Consider the following 24,915-nt stretch of genomic DNA (forward strand, 5'->3'; position numbering starts at 1 on the left):
GCATCCGTGCTAAAAACACTGATGTGTGAATACACACATTACAATGAATGGGGACGTGTGCTGGAGAACACGTACAGAACACGTACATGGAACATTGACATGTGAATGAGGCTTAAGTCACGTTAAAAGGGTTTTACCAAGACCTTAACACTGATGACGAGGGTTGGGCGAATCGCGCTTCGTTCAAAACTTTGTTTAAATACTGTACAGAGACCCGTATGTAAGGGCTGCACGGAGGGGAAATTCTCTAAGTCCGACGTCTCGTGAGGCTTTTTTAGGTCCAGGCTCCACAGTGCAGCACAATATACTGCCCCAGCAGAACCAAACACCACAGTGCAGCACAATATACTGCCCCAGCAGAACCAATTACCACAGTGCAGCACAATATACTGCCCCAGCAGAACCAAATACCACAGTGCAGCACAATATACGGCCCCAGCAGAACCAAATGTAGTGTCCCACTAGATTGGCGTGGGCACTACACAAGGGTCAATTGGTGTGCGCGTTCCTCCTACTCACAAGGGACAGAAATGTCATATGTAATTGTGCAATCAATGTATTTTCTACTGTGTTTTTATATGCAATGTTCCCCTGTATGATGCAATAGCAGGCCTAGTTGGGTGTAGTTAGACATCCCAGACACTAGAGGGAGATAGGGAGCCCCTAGTATAAAGGTCCAGGCCCAGACAGGGAGAGGGAGTTCAGAGTCAGGAGTCTGCAGAGACAAGTTAGAAGGCACCAGCCAGTGATGTGCTGAGGGCCTCCTCCTGACATGCAGCTAGACAGCCCAGGCTTCTAGTTGTTACCAGGGGGCTAGTAGAGGGATCCTAGCCTACCTATGGATCAAGTGAGCCTCAGTTAGCTCAGAAGATTACCCCAGTAGTAGGAATGTACCTCCTGGGAGAAACCTGCAGCTTCCCAACCAAGCAAGGATAATACAAGTCAGATAAGTAACCTGATGGGCAGAGGATCTATAAAGTAAAGAGCAAGGGTCAATACTGGAGAGAGAATTTATATACCAAGGATTAAAGCCAGTATTTAGGCATCCGGGCCTTGGGATCCAGCCAGCTAGAATAGCTGAAGGGGATAGAGCAGCATTGCACTGCAAAGCATTAACTGTTGCACCCTCCAAGTATCTTGCATGATTAATTCCTGCCACTATTTAAAGTCTACCTGCTTGTGAAGTATTGTTCAAGGGACTGCATTATCATCACAATCACCTGTAACTGTATGTACAAAGTTGGACTGTGTTCACCAAGTAAAGAAACGTTTGGTTTATCCACTGAGTACTCTGTTATTCCTCCTATAAAATCGGTGTGCCACCGTTACCGGCACTGGCGTCACGAATCCAAAAGGGACCTTGCCCCAGGCACTTAAAATACCTGTAAAATCCAGGGCACCTCATCCACCATCAGGCCTGGTCCCCACATACCGAGGGTGCCCCAGAGGAACTGTGTCTACCTCTCTTTCACTGCTGCATGCCTGCCCAGGGTTCTCCAATATAGTGAGCAACCCTCGATTGCCTATAACCGTGACCTCGCTTCGCTATACCCTGCAGCTCTGGCGTGCTGCATAAATTGGCGTCACGAACAGGATTTACGGAACATTCCTGCGCCATTGCGGATATAAAACTGTGTGCTAAAAATCATCTTAAAGTGACCAAGCCCTAATTGTTTTATTCAAAATTGCTGGGCCAAAAAACTGTCATAAGTTGCGGTGTGAAATTGTGCTTGTTCTGGACTGTTTGCCGCTTATTTAAGCCACCGCTAGCTGTCAAGTGAATAGACAGCGTTTTGCTAAAGATGGCCGCTGAGCTGGCTTGAATTTACTGCTGCGTCATCTTCATCCTGAATTGGCGGTAAAAGTTGGCGCCTTTTTGCTGAAAAGAGCGGGAAAAGGCTATCTGTCGGCGCCACCGCCCTGTCTGGACATTTGCATGTCTGCAGAAATGGACTCCGCCTCCCCCATACTGGAGTACCTGGGGGGCGGCCTCCCAGTGCAATGGGAGGATCTGTCTGAACTTATTGGCGCCACCCTGTCGCTCTCCAGAGAAGGATCGGGCATGTTGGAGAGTGAAGACTGCTCTGCTGGGATGTCCGCGCCTGATCTATTAAAGATGGATTGTATTGGTGTAGAGCCAGAGGACGCTCCACCGGCCTACCCTCCGGGACCGGAGAAACCCGCCTGCCCGCCACTGGGGACGCAACCGGAGAACTACTATGGCTCCTGGAGGGACTTCTTTCAGCCCCTAAAGATATTCTACGAAGAACTGGCAAAGACCGTTCACGAGCGCCACACTGACACCCAACCCCGCCTGGAAAGGAGAAAGGGGTTGGTTGTGGCCTTCGACAAGAACCGTGGCTACTGTTTCATACAAGACTATACCACCGGCAGAGACTTATACGTAAACCGGAGATCCGTCAAGCGGGGTTACCTCCCCGAGCATATGCATAACCTCCGCGAGGGAGAAGAAGTGGAATTCACCCCTGCCGAGGGCCTGCGAGGCCCATATGCTACTGCCGTGACCCGTCCCAAGAAAGAACCGGAGGACTGGGAGGCAGATGAGGACTACTCTGGCTGCGAGCGCAAACCAGCACGCTCTCCAGAACCGGCCCATCACGCATTCCAAGAGCGGGGCTCTTTCATTGGCCCTAACGTATTTTGGCAGCCAACCGTGTTGGAGAAATGGGTGGGTCCCTATCCATCCCCCGAGCTGCCTCGCCGGGAGAAAACGATCCAAGAAATGGAGAATCTGAAAGGACTCCGCGTTACCCTGGATAATATCCGGAAGGGTAAGAGACCTGCACTGCAAAGCATTAACCGTTGTGTCCTCCAAGTATCTTGCATGATTACTACCTACCACTATTTAAAGTCTACCTGCTTGTGAAGTATTGTTCAAGGGACTGCATTATCATCACTATCAACTATAACTGTATGTACAAAGTTGGACTCTGTTCACCAAGTAAAGAAACGTTTGGTTTATCCACTGAGTACTCTGTTATTCCTCCTATAAAATCGGTGTGCCACCGTTACAGGCACTGGCGTCACGAAACCAACAGGGACCTTGCCCCAGGCACTCAAAATACCTGTAACATCCAGGGCACCTCACACAACATCAGGCCTGGTCCCCACATACCGAGGGTGCCCCAGAGGAACTGTGTCTACCTCTCTTTCACTGCTGCATGCCTGCCCAGGGTTCTCCAATACAGTGAGCAACCCTCGATTGCCTATAACCGTGACCTCGCTTCAATATACCCTGCAGGTCTGGCGTGCTGCACAAATACCACAGTGCAGCACAATATACTGCCCCAGCAGAACCAAATACCACAGTGCAGCACAATATACTGCCCCAGCAGAACCAAATACCACAGTGCAGCACAATATACTGCCCCAGCACAACCAAATATCACAGTGCAGCACAATATACTGCCCCAGCAGAACCAGATACCACAGTGCAGCACAATATACTGCCCCAGCAGAACCAGATACCACAGTGCAGCACAATATACTGCCCCAGCAGAACCAAACATTACAGTGCAGCACAATATACTGACCCAGCACAACCAAATACCACAGTGCAGCACAATATACTGCCCCAGCACAACCAAACATTACAGTGCAGCACAATATACTGCCCCAGCACAACCAAATACCACAGTGCAGCACAATATACTGCCCCAGCAGAACCAAACATCACAGTGCAGCACAATATACTGCCCCAGCAGAACCAAATACCACAGTGCAGCACAATATACTGCCCCAGCAGAACCAAATATCACAGTGCAGCACAATATACTGCCCCAGCAGAACCAGATACAACAGTGCAGCACAATATACTGCCCCAGCAGAACCAAACACCACAGTGCAGTACAATATACTGCCCCAGCAGAACCAAATACCACAGTGCAGCACAATATACTGCCCCAGCAGAACCAAATACCACAGTGCAGCACAATATACTGCCCCAGCAGAACCAAATATCACAGTGCAGCACAATATACTGCCCCATCAGAACCAAACACCACAGTGCAGCACAATATACTGCCCCCAGCAGAACCAGATACAACAGTGCAGCACAATATACTGCCCCAGCAGAACCAAATATCACAGTGCAGCACAATATACTGCCCCATCAGAACCAAACACCACAGTGCAGCACAATATACTGCCCCAGCAGAACCAGATACAACAGTGCAGCACAATATACTGCCCCAGCAGAACCAAATATCACAGTGCAGCACAATATACTGCCCCAGCACAACCAAATACCACAGTGCAGCACATTATACTGCCCCAGCAGAACCAGATACCACAGTGCAGCACAATATACTGCCCCAGCAGAACCAGATACCACAGTGCAGCACAATATACTGCCCCAGCAGAACCAAATACCACAGTGCAGCACAATATACTGCCCCAGCAGAACCAAATACCACAGTGCAGCACAATATACTGCCCCAGCAGAACCAAATACCACAGTGCAGCACAATATACTGCCCCAGCAGAACCAAATATCACAGTGCAGCACAATATACTGCCCCAGCAGAACCAGATACAACAGTGCAGCACAATATACTGCCCCAGCAGAACCAAATATCACAGTTCAGCACAATATACTGCCCCAGCAGAACCAAATACCACAGTGCAGCACAATATACTGCCCCAGCAGAACCAGATACCACAGTGCAGCACAATATACTGCCCCAGCAGAACCAAATACCACAGTGCAGCACAATATACTGCCCCAGCAGAACCAAATACCACAGTGCAGCACAATATACTGCCCCAGCAGAACCAAATATCACAGTGCAGCACAATATACTGCCCCAGCAGAACCAGATACAACAGTGCAGCACAATATACTGCCCCAGCAGAACCAAATATCACAGTTCAGCACAATATACTGCCCCAGCAGAACCAAATACCACAGTGCAGCACAATATACTGCCCCAGCAGAACCAAATACCACAGTGCAGCACAATATACTGCCCCAGCAGAACCAAATATCACAGTGCAGCACAATATACTGCCCCAGCAGAACCAGATACAACAGTGCAGCACAATATACTGCCCCAGCAGAACCAAATATCACAGTGCAGCACAATATACTGCCCCAGCACAACCAGATACCACAGTGCAGCACAATATACTGCCCCAGCAAAACCAGATACCACAGTGCAGCACAATATACTGCCCCAGCAGAACCAAATACCACAGTGCAGCACAATATACTGCCCCAGCAGAACCAAATACCACAGTGCAGCACAATATACTGCCCCAGCAGAACCAAATATCACAGTGCAGCACAATATACTGCCCCAGCAGAACCAGATACAACAGTGCAGCACAATATACTGCCCCAGCAGAACCAGATACCACAGTGCAGCACAATATACTGCCCCAGCAGAACCAAATATCACAGTTCAGCACAATATACTGCCCCAGCAGAACCAGATACCACAGTGCAGCACAATATACTGCCCCAGCAGAACCAAATACCACAGTACAGCACAATATACTGCCCCAGCAGAACCAGATACCACAGTGCAGCACAATATACTGCCTCAGCAGAACCAGATACCACAGTGCAGCACAAAATACTGCCCCAGCAGAACCAAATACCACAGTGCAGCACAATATACTGCCCCAGCAGAACCAGATACTACAGTGCAGCACAATATACTGCCCCAGCAGAACCAATTACCACAGTGCAGCACAATATACTGCCTCAGCAGAACCAGATACCACAGTCCAGCACAATATACTGCCCCCAGCAGAACCAATTACCACAGTGCAGCACAATATACTGCCTCAGCAGAACCAGATACCACAGTGCAGCACAATATACTGCCTCAGCAGAACCAAATACCACAGTGCAGCACAATATACTGCCCCAGCAGAACCAAATACCACAGTGCAGCACAATATACTGCCCCAGCAGAACCAGATACCACAGTGCAGCACAATATACTGCCCCAGCAGAACCAAACACCACAGTGCAGCACAATATACTGCCCCAGCAGAACCAAATACCACAGTGCAGCACAATATACTGCCCCAGCAGAACCAGATACTACAGTGCAGCACAATATACTGCCCCAGCAGAACCAAATACCACAGTGCAGCACAATATACTGCCCCCAGCAGAACCAATTACCACAGTGCAGCACAATATACTGCCTCAGCAGAACCAGATACCACAGTGCAGCACAATATACTGCCTCAGCAGAACCAAATACCACAGTGCAGCACAATATACTGCCCCAGCAGAACCAAATACCACAGTGCAGCACAATATACTGCCCCAGCAGAACCAGATACCACAGTGCAGCACAATATACTGCCCCAGCAGAACCAAATACCACAGTGCAGCACAATATACTGCCCCAGCAGAACCAAATACCACAGTGCAGCACAATATACTGCCCCAGCAGAACCAGATACCACAGTGCAGCACAATATACTGCCCCAGCAGAACCAAACACCACAGTGCAGCACAATATACTGCCCCAGCAGAACCAGATACCACAGTGCAGCACATTATACTCCCCCAGCAGAACTAAATACCACAGTGCAGCACAATATACTGCCCCAGCAGAACCAGATACCACAGTGCAGCACATTATACTCCCCCAGCAGAACTAAATACCACAGTGCAGCACAATATACTGCCCCAGCAGAACCAGATACCACAGTGCAGCACAATATACTGCCCCAGCAGAACCAGATACCACAGTGCAGCACATTATACTCCCCCAGCAGAACTAAATACCACAGTGCAGCACAATATACTGCCCCAGCAGAACCAAATATCACAGTACAGCACAATATTCTGCCCCAGCAGAACCAAACACCACAGTGCAGCACAATATACTGCCCCAGCAGAACCAAATACCACAGTGCAGCACAATATACTGCCCCAGCAGAACCAAATACCACAGTGCAGCACAATACACTGCCCCAGCAGAACCAAATACCACAGTGCAGCACAATATACTGCCCCAGCAGAACCAAATACCACAGTGCAGCACAATATACTGCCCCAGCAGAACCAAATACCACAGTGCAGCTTGGGCGGCCCCTTGGTCATCAGCCCACTGATACATTTTCCTGTAGGATCTATGACCAGCCTGCCCCTGGATACATAACTGAGAAGAAATAGAGATTGGGGGTCATTTACTAGGACCAGCATTTTACGCCGGTCTTAGATGCCCCTCCTGCGCTGCTGTAAGACTTGTCTAATTTATGGAGAGTCGTGCACATGGCGAGAAAAAACGCTCCACTCCCTAAGGGTGCGGACACACGTTCAGGCTTTTTGATCCGTTTTTTTAATCCAAAACCAGGAGTTGAATGAAAAAAAGTGGAGAAGTAGTATTTTTTCCTAAAGTTAGTAAAGTTGCTGGGATCCAGGTTCCCGTCCTGGTCTCTACGACTCTCAAATGTACATGGCGCAAAACCGCCAGTGCGAGAAAATAATGCAAAAACAGCATTGCAACGCCATGGCAACTCATGACTTTTTAAAAGCCGAGTGTATTGCCTTATTCACACAGTCAGCGGGGCACATTTACTATCGTGTCTGCGCCTGTTTTCAGGAGTAAAAAAGCGGTTTCCGACAGTCTTATTTTTTAAGTCTCATTTACCAACTGATTCTGCGCCTGTTTAGGAGGCACTTGCGCCTTGTTCGTCCAGACGGGGGAAAAACGTCCTGCATGCAGTACTATTGTATCCGTCTAAAAAAACAGATCTCAAAACAGATTAAGGCTACATGCACACGACCGTATGTGTTTTTTGGTCCGCAATTTGCAGATCCGCAAACAAAAACAGGTGACATCCGTTTCCATCCTTTTTTTTTAACGGATCCATTGTAACAATGCCTAAAACGGACAAGAATAGGACATGTTCTATTTTTTTGTGGGGCTACGGAACGGACATACTGATGCGGAGAGCACACGGTGTGCTGTCCACATTTTTTGCGGACCCATTAAAATGAATGGGTCCGCATCCTATCCGCCAAAAAAACGGAACGGACACGGAAACGAACAACGTTTGTGTGCATGTAGCAAAAAACTGATGCAACAGGATCCGTTTTTTTTTTTTTTTACAGGATCCTGTTTTTTTCTCTCTCTCTTCTTCTGACGGATCAGAAGGACAGAAAGCTAAACGGTGATGTGAACTCACCCTAAGGGCTGTTTCACACGAGCGAGTCCATTGCGGGAATCGCGCTCCGTGTCTGAGTGTGATCCTCCGCTCTGGACTTGCAGGAGCGCACGGCATTATAAATCATGATAATGCCGTGCGCTCCTGCAAGTCCAGAGCGGAGGATCACACTCAGACACAGAGCGCGATTCCCGCAATGGACTCACTCGTGTGAAACAGCCCTTAGGGTTCATGCAAACAAACTTATTTTCTTTCCGCCCTCTTTCAATTTTTTTGCGGACCGTGTGCGGAACCATTTACTTAAATGGGTACGCAAAAACAATGGAAGGTACTTCGTGTGCATTCTGTTTCCGTATTTCCGTTCCGCAAAATTAGTGCATCTCCTATTATTGTCCACAAATCACAGTCCGAGGCCCCATTCAAGTCAATGAATACGGAACTCACACGGAACACATCTGTATGTCATCTGTATTTCGCGGATCCATACTGTATAAATGCTATGCCAAATGAGCTCATGTGTTTGGTGATTAAGTTACGATTTCCGTTTCCAATTCACAAAAAACGGATCGCATACGGAAACCATACGGATATGTTTTGTGGAATAACGGAATAGAAGAGGACCTAAATCAGAGAGGAAAAAAAATACTCAAATACGGAACAACGGATCCATGAAAAACAGAACGCAAAACAACAATGGCCGTGTGCATGAACCCTAAGGAATTAATACACCCAAGAAATGAACACAAATCCCTTATGAACTCCACCACTGGACTCTGCATTGCCATATCCTCATCAGGTATGGATGGTGTCCAGCTGAGTGTAATGAAGGGTCAGGTGAAGTGATGACCATGTGATGGGAGAGGTATAAAGATCTCCTCCCTACACCGCTTCCTGGTGTGACTTCTTCTGTAGTCAGGATGTTGTTAGGGATTAGTTGGAGTTGGCTGCTTGTGGTTCTTCTCTATGGGTCAGGCTTTAGCAGTGCCTTGGTTAGACACCGGCGCCAGCCAGACACTCGGTGGAGGAATTATCAGCCTGGATGGGGATCTTCTAGAACTGTATCTGCAGTAGGTTCTCCTAGGAGAAATCCTTTGCCTCCAGTTTCTGGTATTGGGTCTCTAAGAGGTTCTAGTCCTGTGTCTGGATGGGGCCGCATGTATCCTGGAGTAGGTTTTCAGTCCCGACAGCTTACACAGCCCCCACCGACTATGCTGAACCCCTCATCCCCTGTCAGTGTGCATTGTGCTGAGGACAGTATGGTGGTGACTGTAGAGAGAGATTTCTATGGTAATGGTAGGATGGTGAATCCTTCAGACCTGGTCCTCGGGACCTGCACAGCTAGCTCTCAGGCTTCAGTTACTACTGTAGTCTTTCAAATTGCTCTTCAAGAATGTGGAAGCAACCTAGAGGTAAGTTGGTGGAGGACTAAAGGTCCCTTATAGTAGACAAATATGCACTGGGCAACATTTACTGTGTTTATCATGAAAACCCTTTAGGTCCTTTTCACTATGTTGAAATGGTTGTGGATAGAGATGAGCGAATTTCATATTCTGAATTATTTGTTTGCTTTTACTGGTAAAAGGTGAATTGCGTTATGGATTCTACTACCATGGACCATATAGCAATTTTATTATGACGGAATGCCTCTAAAGGCATTCTGTTATGCTTTCAGTTATAGATGTCTATGGGCTGCAAAATGGATAAGTTCCTGTTATGCAGGGAGGTCCCCTCCTGCATAACTGAAAAGGGACGGATCCTTTTTGCAGGCCATAGACTTCTATTATGATATGCTTCTAAAGGCATTCTGTCATAGAATTGCGTTATGGTCCGTGGTAACGGAATCCATAACACAATAACCCTTTTACCAGTAAAGCATGAAACTGTTTTATAACCGAAATTCGCTCCCCTTGTTGTGGACATAGATCTGGTTTCTTTGAGGTACATTAACCTTTTCTACAGCTTGTGCCCAGGAATGTTGGCTAGTTTTAGCCGATTATACTATGGTGTCATGATCTTCTGACGCAATAATGGACTTTCATAACAAAATCTAACCAGTTGTCCATTTCTGGCCTTGCAGTGTACTTGACCCACTGCTTTGACAAGTTTATCTTGTTTATCTTATAGGGTGGCCAGTTCTTACTAAATTTTTCCACTGATTTGGTTGAGCTTTTATTTTTTTTGTGCTTTGAGTGCAGACTAACCTTATTGTGGCTCTATCTCCTGAAGATGACTTCAGATATATTTATCTACAAGATCAACTTGTCTTACACCCCCACCACCGCCCCTAATGTGCCCATCATCCGGTCCAATCCTGCAGTGGTTCCCATCTGGTGTTACTACCCACGGTAAGTCTGTACCAATAGTAGGTTTTATAGCTATGTCTTCTAGAGTCTTCCAGTGGTGAAATGTCTTCCAGGACTTTCAAGTTAAGCTAGATGGTAGTTGAATGTGGTCACATTGAGACAGTTTGCCTCAACTAGCCATAAGACAGTCCTGTCCTGCTGGATCTGACTGGGACAGTCACAGCTTGATTCCACTTACTGTACATTATGAAGCAATGTTCTGTAGTATCTGTACTGTGATCTTTGGCCATGTAATGAGTATAGCAGCCGTACTGTCCATGTAGCCCCATCCTAATTATTGCATTAATCATCCTGCTCCTCTTCAAGGTTCATAATGACTCTGAAAGGGATCTTGACAAACATTCCCCTCTTGCTCTGTCAATACTAGTGAGAGGATTGGAGCTGTCTCCTCTCCTGGCATGTCTGTTTCACCAACTACTTACTCTCCATGTAGTAATTCTGGAGAACCTTAACTGTTACTGTTTTCTAATGGAAGTTAGCAGTATGCCATAAAGGTCTGAGTGTTCAGTTTTGGGGTGTCTGACACTATTCTATTTGTGCTGCCAGTCACTATGCAGGGACACTCAGATTGGCTTTTATTGCAAACTGCCAGCAATTCAATAGTAGGAATAATGGGGGAGAGGACTGTAACTAACGAGACACTTCAGAAATGTTCTGACCTGGGAATTGGTTACTAAAACAATTGTCTGGGGAGTAGACAGGCCCTCTTTGAATAGGACTTGGCTGGAGGACTCAAGGCAAAAAAAGTAGGTCAGCAACCATCAAACTTTGGTGTAAGTAGAGCAGGACTGGTAAGGGGGTCGTAACTTCAGTTAAAAGCGCTGCAACACCTTACATGGCTGGAACACCCCTAAGGCCTCAATGCCATAAGTGTCCGCTTCGCTAATTTACTATATGGTTGACAAGATACTTTACTGTCAACCTCTCAAAGGGCTTGTCCACCATTACAACCATGGCTGCTTACTTCCAAAAATCACCCCTGCTGTCCATTGGCTCAGCTCTATAGTGAATAGGGCTAAACTGCGGTGCACCTGTGGACACATGGGATGATTATGGAAAGCTGCCATTTACTTCCAATCATGTACAGTTGTCCTTTCATTTCTCTACTCTTCCAGATTTGGCAATGTAAGCAGCAATGCCATCAAGCCAACATGGGCTCCCTTCAGCACCACAGTGAGCTCAGAAGAAAGGTTGTCTTTCTCCTTGACTCTCATGACTGGTAAGACTCCTTCCAGTAGAGGAGGGGTGCGTAGTCTCTTGTCTTTTACTAATAGCCTTATTTTGTCTGTAGAGGACTGGAGTGCTCCTCGTCAATCACTGGTCTACCAGCTTGGTGAGATCTTCTACATAGAGGCCTTTGTGGACATACAGAACCACGTTCCGATGATGCTGTTTGTTGATAGCTGTGTTGCCACCCTTACTCCAGATGAGACCTCTAATCCTCACTATGACATTATTGCTTATAATGGGTGAGTTTCTGTTTTTGTTTTTACTGTTAATTCAAGGGCATTTTCACTGAAATAAATATCTCCTACAGGTGCTTGATCGATGGGATGCTAGGAGATTCCTCTTCAGCCTTTGGTTCTCCAAGACCTGAAGCTAATAAGCTTCGATTCACAGTTGATGCCTTCAGGTTCATTAACAGTGACCTTTCTATGGTAAGGACTAGAGATGGTAGTATGACCCTGAATGCCAAGCAATTAACTTTTTGTACCTGTCTTTAGCATCCTTGTTTTCACCCCACTAATTGGGGTTGAAAGCGCACAACTGGCTACTGTTCTAACCTGCACTTTTAACATTAACGAGTCTGTTGCCAAAATTGGATGTTACACACTGTTTACATGGCACTGTAGCACAAGTGCTATTGGTACCTTAGTTCTTTTGTGGTGACTTTCACCAGCTGAAATTATGTTCAACCCATATGCTAATGTTCTGTCCTAGGGGCTCAATACCAGAAAAGAACTGAGTTTTATCCTAATGCATTCTGAATGGAGAGTAATCCGTTCAGGATGTCTTCAGTTCAGTCTTTTTGCCTTTTCAGGACTGAGATAATACTGCAGCATGCTGCTGTTTTATCTCCGTCACAAATTCCAGAACACTTGCTGGAATGCCAGATCCGGCATTTCTTCCCATGCATTGATGCCGGATCCAGCCCCGAGTGTTCCGGCAAAACAGAACCGTTTTTGCGGTCTGCACATGCTTAGACCACAAAACATGTGAGAAAATAATGCCGGATGACACCGGAGAGATGGATCCAGCATTTGTCAGACGGATCAGGATCCTGTTCTGGCGACTGAACTGCCTGCTGGAATCCTCTGCCGCAAGTGTGAAAGTACCCCAAGTCTGTTGCATCATCCCCAGTACCGGCAAAGAACCTGCACATGGCAGTTCGCCGCCTGGGCATGAACGCTGGTTTCACACGGCGCATGTGCACTTGATTTATTGATGCTACTCCCCACAATGGGCATCAGTGACAAAACAGACTTACAGGGCAGGACAAGCAAGAGGTTGGGGAGTAGTAATATGGAAAAGGCAGTGGCCTGGGCACCTACATCACGAGCACGGCCCCTGGACACTTGCCAGCCCTCATCTGCATATGGATTAAATGTTTTTCGGCTGACAGTCTAACAAAGGAACCTTTGGTACTTGAGCAAGAATGCCATGTAAGCAATGTGTAATGTCAAATTTTGGTGACAGACTCCCTTTAATGAAGGTAAATGTATTGGAATTTATATTCTCCTTTGATAACCTGATTATAATGGTATTCTGCTTGACACTATTGTACGTTAACTGTTTGAAATGAGAAACTCAATAAAAACTATTGAAACAGAATAATCCATATGGGAAACCTAATCCTTTCTAGTATGGGCCCTGAGGTTAACTTTTCCAGCTGTCCAAGATTATGAATAAATTATTTCTCATGAGATATAAACTGTAATTGTGGTGTCTTAGATCTACATAACCTGTCACCTGAGAGCTGCTGACATCAACCAGACCCCTGATCCAATGAACAAGGCCTGCTCCTACAACAAGGCTACCAGCAGGTAAAACCTTGCACATCTGAGTGTCTTCAGTTAGATGACTACACAACCCTAGATGGAGTCTTGGATAACAATGGATGTTCTCTCAATGGTTGACACTTTTCTTGCTCTTACAGTTGGTCACCTGTGGAAGGCCCCAGTGCGAACTGCCAGTGCTGCAACACTGGGAACTGTGCTACAGTTGGCAGCCGGAGAACAGCATGGGGCCCACAACCTGCCAGGTCAAGAGGAGTTGGGAAGAGAGATGTTGGTGAGTTCTTCATTCAAACGTCTCCTAAAGCTTCCATAAATGTGAAGGTATTTGAAAATGGGTGTTGCTAATTCTTCCACTAGGTTCTCATCTAGAGAAATACACTCTGGCCAGACTGGGCCCTCTTCTAGTGACTGGATCTAAGCCTAACCAGGTCTCCAAAGATGGAATTTCCCAAGCTTCCAGAATGGGTGTAGAAGAACCTCTGCAGTTATGGGTGCTGGTGGCCATGGGCTCAGTCACTTCAGTAGTTGTTGCTGTGACTCTTATTGTGGCTGCAAAATGTCTTCTGAAAAAACTGTCTCACAAATAGTCAAGAAATAAAAATGGGTAAAATGTTACTTGCGTCTTTTTGTCTCAATCGATGGTACCAATGGTTGTATGGGATTGGCTTCATGGGACCCATAACTTCATGCATGGTCCAGCAAAACAGACCATCTCCTGGTGCTATATACATGAGTACTATGGGGCTATATGGAGGAATTTCTGTGGGTCACATGGAAGTATGGTATGGGCACATCTGTATAGAGCTGAGGGTGGTTCATAGCTCACACTTCTCAGGAGCAGAATAAGAATTAAAAGCTGCTCTCTGGAGGCTAAAATTGCTTTAGATTCAGACTGTTAATATTGATCAGGTCATAAAAGCAGGTCTGCATGATGCAGAGATGTGAATGAGGTTGCCGATCATTATACAGATGCATCTAAACAATAGTGGTACTTGATGCCTAAGCCTTATGTTATGGACCTACTAATTAACGAGGATCTATAATCTGGAAATTACACCTACTCCCCACCCCCCCCCCCCCCCCCAACAATGACACCTAACAGCCTTTAAGGACCATTTTGTAAAGATCCAAATGGAAAAACTGTGGTTATTTGATTTTCGGGTTGGGACATATGGATTTTCTCATGGCATAGCAATAGTATGTGCCCTTAAATGTCTGGGTGTGCGCTTCACCTTCAAAGAAGATCCTGGCTTGAAGTGCATACTTTTCCATTGACTGCTATGCGAATTCTGACAGGACTGCTGGCTCAGCTGTTTTTGGAGATCCCATATCAGTCAATGAAAAGGGTGGCATTCTTTGTTCTTGGCTGGACTACGTTCTTAATGTAGGTCCAGTGGTGGTCTTGAGACCCACACAGTTGCTTGGAACCCCTTGACAGTTGGACAGTGCAAATCTTTCAGCAGGACATGGGGCTTATAGCACCATCTCTGCTATTCATTATCTTAGGCCTCAGGCCACTAGACCTGAATCCTAGGAGTTGGTACAATAGGACAGGTGGTCAGCATGACTTGATGTGCCAGTTTTTAGTGCACTGCCTAACTTGATTTGCCTGCAGGCTGTCCATTGCAGAAGGCAACATGAATGGGGAGTGAGGCAAGCAATTTCTATTTTGGCACTTGGGAGGGGCAGTATAAATAAATGCAGCACTCCTGGGGCCAACCATACTGGAGGGGTGTTATAAATATAGTGGGCACTGTTGGGGTCCCAGCAGTGCCCACTTAGTAGTGTCTTGCAGCAGTGTTAACTTTATAGTGCCCCCTCTTTTATATAAAGAGGAGCACTTCCTGCAGCATACTAAATTGGGGGGTCGCAGCAGGATAACACTATTGGGAACTAAAAGGAAAAAGATGGTCTGGGTGGAGAACATCTAAATCACTAGATGTACGATGCTGTATATAATGTCTAATTCAAATATGCTTTTAGCAGTAGGGTTGATGAAGGAGTTGGACTGGGAGCTTGGCATGGGGACGCTATTTAGCTTTTACCTCAAGGCTAAAATTGATCCAGGTCAAATTTTGTATGGATCTGATGCAGATCTAGTTGTGGACAGATAGGACTGCAGCCAGGAATAGTGAACTGAATAGGGCCCCCAGACATAGCTTTGCTTAGGGCCCAAGCCCTCCCCTTGGTAGGTCCTGCCTCTGGGACCCACTAGACACTGAACGCAAAATAGTAGGATAATCGTGAGGTCCACCCAGGACGTATATATGCAAAGTATTTGCTGTTTGTACAGTACCTGCACTGTAGATGAGACTAAAGATCATCCACAGACCGTAAAAAAAACTGCAGGGTATAAATTGACCTGCAATGTGGATCTTTAACCTGCAGCATTAATTCTGCAGATTTTCAGTGTCCTCTTTTGCAATGCATGGGGACCTTGCCCTTAGACCTTGTTTACAGTCAGGGTTCTGAGCCAAAACCTGGTGCTGGTCAAACACAGAACAGGTACAAATCTTTCCCTCCTGTCTGTGGAGCCTCCACTGCTGGTTTTGGCTCACTGATGAAAATCGCTGATCACAACACTGAAGTGTGAATGAGGCCTTAGAGAGGATACTTCTAATGGTTTCCACTTCTTTTTGGCTCAAAGCCAGTGTTCGTTACTCTAGACCTGTTTAGAATCTAAGTAGCAATCAGAAAAAGCTCAAAACTCTACAACACGTGTCTTACCATCCAGAGGATAGCTTAAGATTTTAGTGAAAACTCCTAAAGTAGCATGAAATCTGGTAATGCCAGTGGGCGAATAGGGGACACAGGATTTTGTGGACAGGTGCCAGCGGAACCAGCTCCAGATCAACGTGGGCAAAACCAAGGAGCTGGTGGTGGATTTCCGCAGACACAGGCCCTCTGCTTTGGTTCTGGTGAACATACAGGGAATGGACATTGAGCTGGTGGACTCTTATAAGTACCTGGGTGTTCACTTGAACAGCAAACTGGACTGGAGCCAAAACACTGATGCTCTTTTTAAAAAGGGTCAGAGCAGACTATCTGTTGAGGAGACTGAGGTCCTTTGGAGTGCAGGGGACGCTTCTAAAGACCTTCTTTGACTCAGTGGTGGCATCAGCCACATTCTATGGTGTGGTTTGTTGGGGGAGCAGCTTATCTGTGGCTGAGAGCCAGAGATTAGATATGCTCATTAAAAAGGCCAGCTCTGTCCTAGGTTGTCCCCTTGATCCAGTGCAGGAGGTAAGTGCCAGAAGAACTCTATCAAAATTACCATCACTGTTAGACAATGTCTCCCACCCCATGCACGAAGCTGTTGTGGAGCTGGAGAGCTCCTTCAGTGACAGACTGCTGCATCCTAGGTGCACGAAGGGACATTATCGGAGGTCCTTACTCCCAGCAGCGGTTAGGATTTATAACCATCACTGTTCCCAGAAACCCAGTAGTGAATTTTTTAAGTAAATTCTGTGTAATGTTTTTCTTGTATTTTCCTCTTTAACCCTTTCATGACCAAGGGTCATTGATGCCCCAGTGTACAGGTCAAATTTTATAAAACTGACATGCGTCACTTTATGTAGTAATAACTTTAGAACACTTATTTATCCAAGCCAGTCTGAGATTTTTTTTCTCGTGACACATTGTACTTTATGATAGTCATAAATTTGAGTCAATATATTTCACCTTATTTATGAAAAAATCCCAAATTTACCAAAAAGTTTGAAAAATTTGCTATTTTCTAAATTTTTAATTTCTCTGCTTTTAAAACAGTGATTCCTCATAAAACATTTATTACTTAACATTCCCCATATGTCTACTTTATGTTGGCATCATTTTGGAAATGTCATTTTATTTTTTGGGGACGTTAGAAGGCTTAGAAGTTTAGAAGCAATTCTTCAAATTTTTAAGAATTTCTAAAACCCACTTTTTAAGGACCAGTTCAGGTCTGAAGTCACTTTGTGGGGCTTACATAGTTGATACCCCCATAAACGACCCCATTGTAGAAACTACACCCCTCAAGTTACTCAACTGATTTTACTAACTTTGTTAACCCTTTAGGTGTTCCACAAGAATTAAAGGAAAATGGAGAATAAATTTAAAAATTTTACTTTTTGGGCAGATTTTCCATTTTGTTACATTTTTTTTTCTTTAACACATCAAGGGTTAACAGCCAAACAAAACTCAATATTTATTACCCTGATTCTGCGGTTTACAGAAACACCCCACATGTGGTTGTAAACTGATGTAAGGGCGCAGAAGGAAAGGAATGCCATACGGTTTTTGGAAGGCAGATTTTGCTGGACTGGTTTTTAGATGCCATGTCCCATTTAAAGCCCCCCTGATGCACCCATCCAGTAGAAACTCCCAAAAAGTGACCCTATTTTGGAAACTGTTAGGTGCCATATTTATTGTTACTATTTTTGGGGGCATATGCCTTTTTGATCGCTTGGTGTTGTACTTTGTGATGTAAGGTGAAAAAAATAGCTTTTTGGCACTGTTTTTATTTTTTCCGGTGTTCACCTGAGGGGTTAGGTCATGTGATATATTTATCGAGCATGTTACGGACGCGCCAATACCTAATATGTACACTTTTTATTTTACTTTAACACAATAATGGCATATTTTAAATTAAAAAAATGATGTTTTAGTGTCTGTGTTCTGAGCTTTTTTTTTTTTTTTTTTTGAGCAAATTTCTTAAGTAGGGTCTCATTTTTTGCGGCATGAGGTGACTGTTTTATTGGTACCATTTTGTGGGATATACGCCTTTTTGATCGCTCTGTGTTGCACTTTTTGTGGTGTAATGTGACAAAAATGGCTTTTTTGACAGTTCTTATGGTGTTTATCGTACGCCGTCGATCATGTGATATATTTATAAAGACTGTCATTATTACTGGCATCCCCATGCGGCGATTGAGGATGCCGGTAATGAATTCTAATAGGCTGACTCTCTCTGAAGAGACCCAGCGTATTAGAGCTGCAATTCTTATGTTGGCCAGCAGGTGGAAGGCCAATATAATAAATCTGCAATTCACATATTACTATACTGCTATTTGAAGTATGGTAATATTGAATAAAAAAAAAAAGTAGTGAACATATTAGCCTCCTAGAGTGGCTACAGAAACATAAAAAAAGGAACCCACCCTGACATAGCACAGTTTGAATGGCGACCTGTATACTTGCAGGTGAGGGCACAGGGGCAGTTCCTGGGCTATGCCAAGTGTGCTGTCAGAGCAACCCACCGACTCCTGGCTGTGTGTATCTGTTTTAACTTGAGATGACACATGACGGCAGGATGACAGTGGCAGCCACTGCCCATTCCTTTGGCGGTCCCAGGCAACTGTCTGTTGGCCATAGTGTAAAACAACTGTATTGCTAACAGAACGGATTAACTATCAATGGCGGTGCACTTGACAGTGATGCACATGGCGGTATAATACACCTGCCTTCAATAATGAGGAAGAGTAACTGTATCCCTAACAGAACGGATAAACTCTGAATGTCGGTGCACTGCACAGTGATGCACACAGCAATATACTGTATTACACCTGTCTTTAAAGGAGTTCTGCAATTTTTTTAAACTGAAGATTAATCCTCTGGATAGATTATCAGCATCTGATCGGTGGGGGTCCGACAACCGGAACCCCAGCCGATCAGCTGTTTGAGAAGGCAACAGCGCTGGTGTAACACCCCAGAGTTGTGTTACTTCACGTCTCTACCCCGTTACTATCTTCTAAGAGCTTTACACTGTCATCAGATGTGATTTTGCTTATGTCTTCCACAAATGTGCATAGAAATCCATGTTAAATGTAATTGTTCCTGTAATTTTCCTGGTTACCAGTAGGTGGCAGCAACACATTGGCAAGTAAAGCTACAGTTTAGTGAATCTAGGCTGGAATGGATTATTGTGAGAGAGGTGGGCAGTTCCCACATTCTGCAGCATGGTTGGAGAAGGAAGTTAGTGTAAGTGTAGCCCACCCCCTGCTAGGGGTAGGGTGTGTGTGAGGAGATCCCCTGGATAGAGAAGACATCAAGGACCTAGTCTCGGCTGAGACTTGGCCATATACCCAGTGTGAGTAGATTCAGCTCAGCTGGATGAAGAAAGCAGAAAATTACAGACAACCGCCAGAGTTCCAGGAAGAAAGTATCCCCTGAGAATTAATCTGAGATAAGTCCAGAGATCTAGGAGAAGCCATATCCTCCTCATCTAGTCTGTCCCTGTGATGGACTGAACTGTCACTGGGGCTGCTGGAGAAGCCTGAGGGCCAGCCTCCTTCCTACGGACTATGGACCCAGAACTATGGAGACCCCCTCAGACCTTTTGGGGTTACAAGGAAGCGTCAATTTTGACGTAAATTTGTTTTCCCTTAGTCCTAACAGCAGCACAAGTGGGGTATTCGCCCCTGTGAAGCTGGTCAGGACAGGCGGAATTTTTGCTGAATAAAATTCTGCATCATAAGTAATTAATTAATTAATTAACTCCCCCCTCCTTATATAGGCCGCCCTACACAGGGCTAGTTGCTTTTTTAACAAGTAATCATAACAGCATAGAGGGAGGGATATTTGTGTGCTGCTGTTAGGACTAAGGGAAAACAAATTTACGTCAAAATTGACGCTTCCCTTTCGTCCTAACCAGCAGCACAAGTGGGGAAGTAGCAAGGAACCTCGCACAAATTTTGGGAGGGCTAAAGGACTACTACTAAGTAGCTGGATTATCCACAGGAGTTAGAGAGCTGACCTATGGACGAGCAGCATTTAACACGGACCGTCCAAAGGCTGTTCCCTGTAACCGCCTATTCTCCAGGCGGTAATGGGAAATAAAGGTGTTTTGCGTGCTCCACGAGGCAGCCGCACAAATTTGCTCTAAAGGGATTAGTTTCCTTTCCGCATATGACGTAGAAACTGCCCTTGTAGAATGGGCAGATAAGAAGGATGGCGGTGGTAAGTCTTGGGACGTAAACGCCAGCTTAATAGCCTCCTTAATCCATCTGCTCAAGGTGGGTTTGGAAACCTTGAGCCCTCTGTTGTTCCCCGAATAAGAGATCAGCAGATTTTCTGATCTCCTGAACTCTTCCGTTCTATTTAAATAAATTCTAAGGACTCTTGAGATGTCCAAGGAAAGTAATCTCTCCTCCTCAGGAGTGTTAGAGGTAGGAGAAAACACCGGCAGTGTTATTGTCTGGTTGGTGTTCACAAACGAAGGCACCTTTGGTAGAAAGGTAGGCAGAAATCTTAACAGGACCTTGTCCTGCAGAAAACTTAAGTATGGTTCCGCTGCCCCCAGAGCCTGGAGCTCCCCAACCCTCTTGGCTGAGGTTATGGCCAAGAGAAAGGTAACTTTGAGGGAAAGGTATTTTAAGTCTACCTGTTCCAAAGGCTCGAAGGGGGGGGAACACAACCCCCTTAGGACCACTGGCAGCTCCCACTCAGGGATTGGTCTCTGGATGCTGGGCCTAAGCCTCTGAGCACCTTTAAGGAACCTCTTAATTAGGGGGTCCTGAGAAATTGGCTTACCAAGGCATGCTGACAAGGCAGCAACGTGAGCTCTCAATGTAGATGGGCTTAGACCCTTGTCTAGACCATCTTGCAGGAATTGAAGAATCTCAGAGAGAGGAGGATCTGAGGAAACTACCTCTCTATCCGTGCACCATCGTATAAATATCTTGAATATGCGGGAATATTTCTGATTCGTAGAATCCGCTCTGGAGTGAGAGATTGTTCTCAGGACCTCCACCGAAAGCCCTCTAGCTTCTAGAAGGGACCGGTCAGTCTCCAGGCTGTCAGACTGAGTCTCCTCAGATCTAGACAGGGACCTGTGTCCTGATACACAAGGTCCTGTATTAGGGGAAGTCTCCAATAATTGCCCTGACTCATCTGCATGAGCTGGGTGAACCAAGACCTCTTCGGCCAGAATGGGATGATGGCTATCACTGAGGTCTGGTCTTGCTTGATCTTCATCAATACCCTTGGTATCATGGAAATTGGAGGGAATACATAGGCCAGCCTGAACCTCCATGTTATGGACAGAGCATCTATCGCTACCGGATTGTCCTCCTTGTACAAGGAGCAGAATTTGCTTACTTTGGCGTTCAGACGGGTTGCCATCAAATCGATCTCTGGAGTCCCCCAGCGTTGGACTATCCTGGAGAAGATGTTGTCGTTCAGGGACCATTCTCCTGGTACCGGAAGGCCCCGACTTAGACGATCTGCTACTATATTGAGATCCCCTCTGATGTGGACTGCCACTAGATGAGATAGATTGCTCTCTGCCCAAGATAAAAGTAATCCCACCTCCCTCAGGAGGGTCCGGGATCTCGTTCCTCCCTGTCTGTTTAGATAAGCAACCACAGTCGTGTTGTCGGTCCGTACTCTCACGGCTTGACCTTGGATGAGAGGTGAGAAGTGATTGAGGGCTAACCTCACCGCCCTTAGCTCCCTCAGATTGGACGACAGGAGTCTCTCCTGAGGATTCCAGGTATTCTGAACTGTATTGTGTCCCAGATGGGCTCCCCAGCCCAGAAGGGAGGCGTCCGTGGTCAGGATCACCCAAGTAGGTTGGGATAAAGGCATTCCATCCACTAGGTTCTTCCACCACCTGAGGGAGGAACGGACTTCTACAGACAGGGAGTGATTCCGATCTAGGTCTCTGGGTTTGCGATTCCAAACCGCTAAGACTTCCTCTTGTAGTGGCCGAAGATGCCACAAGGCCCAAGGTACTGCCTCTGCAGACGCTGACATGTGGCCTAACATCCTCATGAGAACCCGAATAGACACCCGTCTGGGGGGTAGGAGAAACTCTGCAGCTTTTATTACTTTGTCTCTCCTCTGTGGAGACAGATATAGGGTCATTAGTTGTGAATCTATCACAAACCCCAGAAACCGCCTTGTGGTAGAGGGGACCAACTCTGATTTGTCCCAATTCACGAGCCACCCCAGGTTCTGCAGAGTGTGGAGAGCTTGTTGAAGCTGGGCTTGTAAGATGTCTGCGGACGCGGCTTTTAAAAGCCAGTCGTCTAAATAAGGGACGACTTCTAAGCCGAGGAGCCTTAAGTGGGCGACCACAGGAGCCACAACCTTTGTGAAGGTGTGTGGAGCAGAGGAGATGCCAAAAGGCAACACAGCAAACTGGTAGTGCTTCACTACCTCTTTTATGCAGACAGCAACTCTGAGAAATTTCCTGTGGGCCGGACAGATAGGAACATGAAGGTAAGCGTCCTTCAGATCTATCGTCACCATCACGTCTGCCGGGTTCAGGATGTTTAGGACTGAGCGAATGGTTTCCATCCGGAAACGCTTCTTTCTGATGAACCGATTTAGGTAACGCAGATCGATAATCATGCGCCAGTCTCCTGACGGCTTTGGAACAAGAAAGATGGGAGAATACACTCCCTGACCGAGCTCTCGAGGAGGAACTTCCTCTAGGGCCCCTTTGACAATGTACTGGAGTACAGAATCTTCCAGGATCAGTTGTCTGCAGGGTGTTAGACGTCCTGTAAGGACGAACCTCTCTTGAGGCTGGGAACTGAAATCGATCCTGTAACCGGTGCTGATGACCTGCAGCACCCAAGGATCTGGGATTATTTGCTCCCAAAAATCTCTGAACAAAAATAAACGACCTCCTACTGGAGGATTCAGGCAGGGAGATTCGTGGGGAAGTGTGGGGGGTGGGGATGGGGAGGTGGTGGGCTGCCGAGAGTCATTGATCAGCCCTGCGGTTCCCGCGACCGCGACCTCTACCTCTCCTGTTATTTTCGGAACGTCTCTGGTTCCTCTCTCTTCCCTGGAATCTTCCACCTCTGCCTCTCCCACGTCCTCGAAAGGATTGCTGAGGGAGTGATTTTCCCTTCTTGTCTGCAAGATTCTCCATGAGGAGGTCTAGCTCGGAGCCGAACAACCTGCCAGGCTCGTAAGGGAGGGAGCACAAATTAAATTTTGATATGTTATCCGCCACCCAGGGCTTCAGCCATAAAGGCCGTCTGCTGGCAGCAGACAAAGCCATTGACTTGGCAGCAAGTCTTAGCTGCTGCTGAGACGCATCCGCCATGAAATCTATGCCTAAAAGGAGGGTTTTAAATTGATCCAGGATGTCATCTCTGGCGACTCCCGAATCTATGTCTGCCTGGATCTTCAGCGTACGGGCGCGAATGAAATCAGAGACCTCGGTACCGGCTATGGCCACAGAGGCAGAGGCGGACGCCGCAGTATAGTTACGCCTGAGCGAACATTCTGCGCGTCTATCCAGGGGATCCTTCAGGTTACTCCCGTCATCGGAAGGCACCAAGGTTCTTCTGGAAAGTTTGGCTATTGCCATATCCACCAGACCAACACACAGGACAAAATAAAAGCAACTAGCCCTGTGTAGGGCGGCCTATATAAGGAGGGGGGAGTTAATTAATTAATTACTTATGATGCAGAATTTTATTCAGCAAAAATTCCGCCTGTCCTGACCAGCTTCACAGGGGCGAATACCCCACTTGTGCTGCTGGTTAGGACGAAAGGGAACTAGGAACCCTGATATATGTGTGGAGTTTATATGCCACATATTTCCTATTGACCACTAAAGGTGCAGGGTGTGAATCCAGCAACACAAAAAGGGTTAACTCTGCACTGAGACTCCCACTGATTGTGTTAGTGATGGGATTAAGATAGCTGACTCTAGGAGTAGCCGACTCCAGTGTAGATGAGTAGATCACCCTAAAATACACTCAGGAGATAATCCCATCACATATGTCTCCTCTCTCACTATTCATTCATTAGGGAGGGGGTGAAGATGTCTGTTTGTATGTTCTTCATGGTTGATTGATTTATGTTGCTAGACTTCTTGAACTGTATATATACTGAGTTGGTCTTCAATAAAGTGAGTTCCTTCAACATAGAGCCTCATCTCATGTGTGGTGGGAGCAGCTATATTTACTCTGGGGATTGCTATTGGTATTATACTCCCCTGGGATTACAACACGGTTCTACCCATTGGATCCTGGTCTTGGGCCCAGGGTGAGTAGAAGACGGCGAGATCCCAACCAAGCTGTGGCGGTTTGTGGGGTCTGCAGTGCTTACGGTGTCAAGTGGAGTGCTTGGAGCCCTCGGGAAGCAAAAGGAGCATCCATCAACTGAGGTACCCAATCGGGGTGCCAGGAGATCCGTTACAGTCCTCACACAGCAGCAGTTAGAGATAAGTGCAGACGCTAACCCTGCCATAGTTACATAGCTACCAAGCAGACATTTTTATCCTGCAAGCTCTAAATTTAAAGCAGAAGTATTCATTCCTGCCAATGATTGCCAGAACCTACTGGGACCAAGAGAGCAAAGCTGTATACTGCTTGGATGCAAGTTACTTCAATTAAATAAACGTTTGAACTTCATCTAAAGGTCTGGACATCATT

The 24,915-nt window shown here is 46.3% G+C and overlaps 1 protein-coding gene across 1 annotated transcript; it reads left to right on the forward strand.

Moving 5' to 3' along the window:
* The first annotated feature begins 9,074 nt into the window (after positions 1 to 9,074).
* On the forward strand, positions 9,075 to 14,124 carry LOC120986597 (zona pellucida sperm-binding protein 3-like). The gene is made up of 8 exons (XM_040415258.1): positions 9,075 to 9,566; positions 10,384 to 10,502; positions 11,636 to 11,739; positions 11,812 to 11,989; positions 12,058 to 12,178; positions 13,473 to 13,564; positions 13,678 to 13,811; positions 13,895 to 14,124. Exons 1-8 carry the CDS (start codon positions 9,075 to 9,077, stop codon positions 14,122 to 14,124), a joined length of 1,470 nt encoding a protein of 489 aa, XP_040271192.1.
* The last annotated feature ends 10,791 nt before the right edge of the window (positions 14,125 to 24,915 follow it).

Source organism: Bufo bufo, chromosome 1 (genome assembly GCF_905171765.1).
Source record: "Bufo bufo chromosome 1, aBufBuf1.1, whole genome shotgun sequence".
NCBI classification, from domain to species: Eukaryota; Metazoa; Chordata; class Amphibia; order Anura; family Bufonidae; genus Bufo; species Bufo bufo.

What these genes read in the sequence shown, in the direction of transcription:
- LOC120986597 (XM_040415258.1), top strand. Translation starts at nt 9,075, where the DNA reads ATGTTGTTAGGGATTAGTTGGAGTTGGCTGCTTGTGGTTCTTCTCTAT. An exon ending in GACATTATTGCTTATAATGG is followed by an intron (nt 11,990 to 12,057) that starts GTGAGTTTCTGT and finishes TATCTCCTACAG; the next exon opens with GTGCTTGATCGATGGGATGC. An exon ending in TACAACAAGGCTACCAGCAG is followed by an intron (nt 13,565 to 13,677) that starts GTAAAACCTTGC and finishes TTGCTCTTACAG; the next exon opens with TTGGTCACCTGTGGAAGGCC.